This window comes from Sinocyclocheilus rhinocerous, unplaced genomic scaffold (assembly GCF_001515625.1).
Source record: "Sinocyclocheilus rhinocerous isolate Xijiao unplaced genomic scaffold, SAMN03320098_v1.1 scaffold127, whole genome shotgun sequence".
Taxonomy (NCBI): domain Eukaryota; kingdom Metazoa; phylum Chordata; class Actinopteri; order Cypriniformes; family Cyprinidae; genus Sinocyclocheilus; species Sinocyclocheilus rhinocerous.
This window is the reverse complement of record NW_015664685.1, coordinates 18,359-22,793: the sequence shown is the minus strand read 5'-3', so window position 1 is coordinate 22,793 and position 4,435 is coordinate 18,359. Positions and strand designations below refer to the sequence as shown.

The 4,435-nt window shown below is 32.7% G+C and overlaps 1 protein-coding gene across 2 annotated transcripts in view; it reads right to left on the bottom strand.

Moving 5' to 3' along the window:
- The window catches only part of taf6 (TAF6 RNA polymerase II, TATA box binding protein (TBP)-associated factor), a 58,525-nt gene extending 55,289 nt beyond the window's left edge, over positions 1-3,236 (bottom strand). For both annotated transcript variants that reach the window (XM_016541154.1, XM_016541155.1), the window contains exons 1-4: positions 3,045-3,236; positions 1,643-1,806; positions 1,093-1,179; positions 808-961 (exon numbers count right to left, since the gene is read on the bottom strand). In XM_016541154.1, coding sequence (XP_016396640.1) covers positions 808-961; positions 1,093-1,179; positions 1,643-1,798 — 397 coding nt within the window. In that variant the 5' untranslated portion in view covers positions 1,799-1,806; positions 3,045-3,236. The remainder of the gene's footprint in view (positions 1-807; positions 962-1,092; positions 1,180-1,642; positions 1,807-3,044) is intronic.
- Positions 3,237-4,435: the final 1,199 nt, after the last annotated feature.

Below are 4,435 nucleotides of genomic sequence, written 5' to 3'. Positions count from 1 at the left end.
TAGACCTTTTATTAAGACGTGTGTGCCTTTCCAAATCATACCCATTCAATTGAATTTGCCACAGGTTAACTTCACTTGAAGTGTAGTAACATCTACAAGCAATATGAATGCTGCTGAGCTAAATTTCAAGTGTCCCAGATATGAATACTTATGCAATAGAATCATTTTAGCTTTTTATTATTAATAAATTTGCAAAGATGTTAAAAACCTGTTTTTTGCTTTACAATTATGGTGTATGGAGTGTAGATTGATTTGGGGAAAAAAGTAATTTAAAGCAGTTTAACATAAGGCAGCAACATAACAAAACGTGAAAAAAATTAAGAGGTATGAATACTTTCGCAAGGCACTGTATGTATGCATGTATGTATATATATATATATATATATATATATGTGTGTGTTTGTAAAATAAATATAAAATATATATAATATACATATCCATATATAGTATATCAGACTGGAGAATAAACTAAAACATTTACTAGCCAATGGCGATTCAATTGCCAAGGTGTCCATAAAGGGTTGATTATTGACTTTTCTGCTCGTCAAACTTGAAACTGAGCTCAATTCCAATTAATTTTGGCAAAAACACATTGAAGTATTTATCCTCTGTATTTAGCAAAAACAGTGTATCCTAAAAAGAAAGAACAATTATGCTGTGTTCCATTTGGAATGGCTGTTTAGTTGAGATCAGCATCTATAATGCCTTAATATGTTGTCTAGGTAAGCAGCTCACTAGATTTTGGTACAGAGCTTGCATCTAAATAGCAAATAATCTGGCTTCATATTAGAAATGCTTGTTAATTACCTTTGAGCGAAACATCAAGAGGGACTCTAGGGAGGGGCGTGTTGATGATATCACTAAGATCCACTTCCTTTTCTTCATAGAAGTGCAATTCTCTGCCGCCTCCACTTGCAAAGCGAAATGGGATGAACTCTTGAGACTGGAATCCATACAGAGGCTAAAGGAGACAAATACAATTAAAGAAAAGCTTGATATGCAAAGGAAAAATAATTTGTGAAGGGTTCTGAATGTTGTGGTTCAGCTAGAGAGAGGAAACCAATAGTTCTCACTTTGTTCCAGTTTTCTCACCTCCACGTTTTTTAGTTTAAGAGCGTGGTCAATGTCACCAGTAGTAAGTTTGCGTCTTTTACCGTGGTGCATAAACTTCAGTGCATCCTGTGGGAGATATCACATCAACAGATAAACAACACCTTCAGTATTTCTGTGCAATCTATCAAATGGAAAAGAATGCAGATTGATGTAATCAGTCGTGATTTGATAAATGCTCTAAGCCATAATCGCAATTTCAAATGTAGTTCAACTGACAGCTGTTGACCACAATATTAGAACTCTTTTAAGTTATTTTGAGAAGTGTACAAATATTTTTGGTTCATAGTGTTTCCCTTTGATTTCCTAGACTGAGTTGGTCTAATCTGTCCCACCACAGTCTAGGAAATCAACGGGAAACACTGTATAGTATACTATATTATATTACATTATTCTGATAAATTAACTGGACCAAAAAGGAAAATATGTAATATATAATTTAAAAAAAATATATTATTCATGTTGTCTCTATAAACTATAACTTTCATAAAAAGACAAATATAAATAAATTGTTAATTGCAATTGTAAATACCTGTGCAATCTCCTTGATCCTGTAGCTAACCTCTTCACTGAGGGCCAGACAACTCTCTTCCTGTAGTGAGCCCACACCCACTGACTCCGCCATCGCCTTCATGGATTCAGTGGGCAAGATCACCGAACACAGCTTCTGTCTGCGCTCCTCTGCCATGTCTCACTCTGCAGAAGAAAAACAGCTACATTTCAGTCAGATATATCCAACAAGATAATTAGAGAGCATTAAGAATTAAGAATAATCTGCTGACTTTGATTCAGGTTTTGATTCAATTTCAAAAATGACTCCTCATAGTCTTAGAAGCATCAACAGGTTAAAAAACTCAAACAAATCAGTAATATTTTGCATTAATGCTATCCTTTCCAAATGTATGTTTATCAATGTATAGTTGTAATAACGTTATAGCGGCATATTTTCTATTCTATTACATTCTTTTCTCGCAACTTAAAAGCCCTTGTCCAAATACTTATTAAAAAATATTTCTTTTTCATTTCAAAACAAAAATCTTTTTTTTTTTTTCTTTTCAGTGGGGCCAGTACAAATCTGAAGTGCTGGTTCAACCTGGCAGGCAAAAAATAATACTGAGTACTCCATTACAATGTGAATTCACATATTGACAAAAATCTACATACTTTCATTCTGTATTACATATGTATGATTTGAACATTTGTTCACAAAGGTTATATATTAGCAGAAATTGAAATCAAAACAAGTTTCAAGTTATATGGCTGATGCCAAAACAAATATCCACAGTTGAAGGTAACTGATGACTATTACAAACAATCCAGTTTAATGATAAAAAAAAATAGATATACATACTATTTACAAAAAGTAAAAAATAAAATACTAAAATTAAGAAAAAATAAAACTTTCAAATAAGATTTTCTATCTAAATTGCGTTGATGTCCAACAGGAGCATTGTATCCTATTGGTAATCATAAGAGTCCTATTGAGAGCTATGTCTAAAATGTGTAGTTGGTCTGTATTATGATAGAATTTCAATATCTAAAATTCCCATAAGTTAGTTTAAGATTGCAAGAGAAATTCAGAACACTCCTCCTCTGTAATGCATCAACAACACTTCCTCCACTATTCAACTCTTGTAAAGGTCTATCAGATTTAATTTAGCTCAAGAAAACATGCCTTAGTGATCTAAAATGTTTTTTCGAGTCGATGGGTTTTCAAGCGAGTCGATGGGTTTTTAAACACATAAGTACACTTAGTTCGGTATCAAGTACTCAAATAATGATATAATACGCTGTCAAAAAATCGTATATGCACATAGTCAAGTGTCTTAAAACGTATTAAGCCGATTATTTATATACGACAGGGGTAGATTATTGATGTTTTTCCTGCAATAAAATTGCACAAAAAGCTGAACTGAACTGCATTTCGTTCTTACCTTTAAAAAGAGAATGCTGCGAAGTTAAAACGATAAAAACAAATAAAAATGAGCAAATCCCTTATTTATGGCTGCTCACTTTGTGTTTATACAGCTAACTGTTTATTTATCCACTGTATTTGTTTCTTTGTATTCATATAAGATATATCCTGTTTAGCTCCGAACCATTTTTCCGAAAATCCGCCATTTTGAATTTGCTGGAAGGTCCTGAGAGCGCGAAGGAAAGTCCGAAACTTAATCCCACGTACACTTATATACAAAAAAGCACGTTTTAGCGTCGTGCCTTTGTATAAACTTTATAAGTAAGCTGACAAACGATTTACTATTAAATACAGCTGATATTTCACGCAAAAAAAACTTTAAAAAAAAACGCATATAGGTTTAATTCTTATGCATCTTTCAAGACATCGATTTCCGAGTCTGCGGAAGACTCCCGCTATAGTCATGCATGCTGCCTACAGTAATCAAAAAGCTATCTTCCACATACTGTATTTTTATAGTATGTTTATAATAATATATTATCGATATTTATATTCACTTGTTGAATATTAATTCAACACAATGTTCGCTCGTGCCAAAATTAAAAGTAAAGAATGTGAAAAGTTGCTTCTAAAAGATTATTATGATCATTATTATAATAATTATAAATTTTTATATATTGTAAATTACTGCTTGTCGAAATCACAATATGCACAGAACAAAAGTAACATGTCAACATAAAATAGACCAAACTACTAGTGATGTTACGTTCAACACCGAAGCTTCGAAGCTTGTATCAAAAAAACACATTGACTAATCAATTCTCTTTCCGGCTCAGACTGCATTGGTTAAAGTTTATGGGGCTGTCACGTGATGAACGAACGACTCAAACCCGAAGACTTGTCAGATAAGGTGAGGTGAGCTGATCATAGACTGAAGACCCAGGTAAACAATTAATAATCTTTTCTGTTTCTTATAACATTATAGTTTTGTATTGTTTGTAGTGTAATCAACGTTTGCGTAAGTAGTAGACGTGTTAGGGAAGTAACAAGTAACATTTTAATTATATTTTGCTAAAATAAACGGACTCGAAAAAAGATTCGTTCATTTTGCTGAACGAGACTCAAAGATCCGAGTCGGTAAAATGATCCGAACTTCCCATTACTAATAGCGGGAGAGAGAAAGGAAGACGTATGAATGAAAAGAAAATTCTTCTTCTTCTTTTTTCTTGGCTTTTGCAACTTGTAATTATTGCATATCACCACCTACTGTACAGGAGTGCGTAGAGGGACTTGGCAGATACTTTACTTAGGAAAAAAATAAACTAAAAACTAAAAAAAAAAAACAAGGGGTTACATTTTCGTTTCTAAATTCTTCTTATTAATCCAGTATTTTCAAGAAATATAAACAAA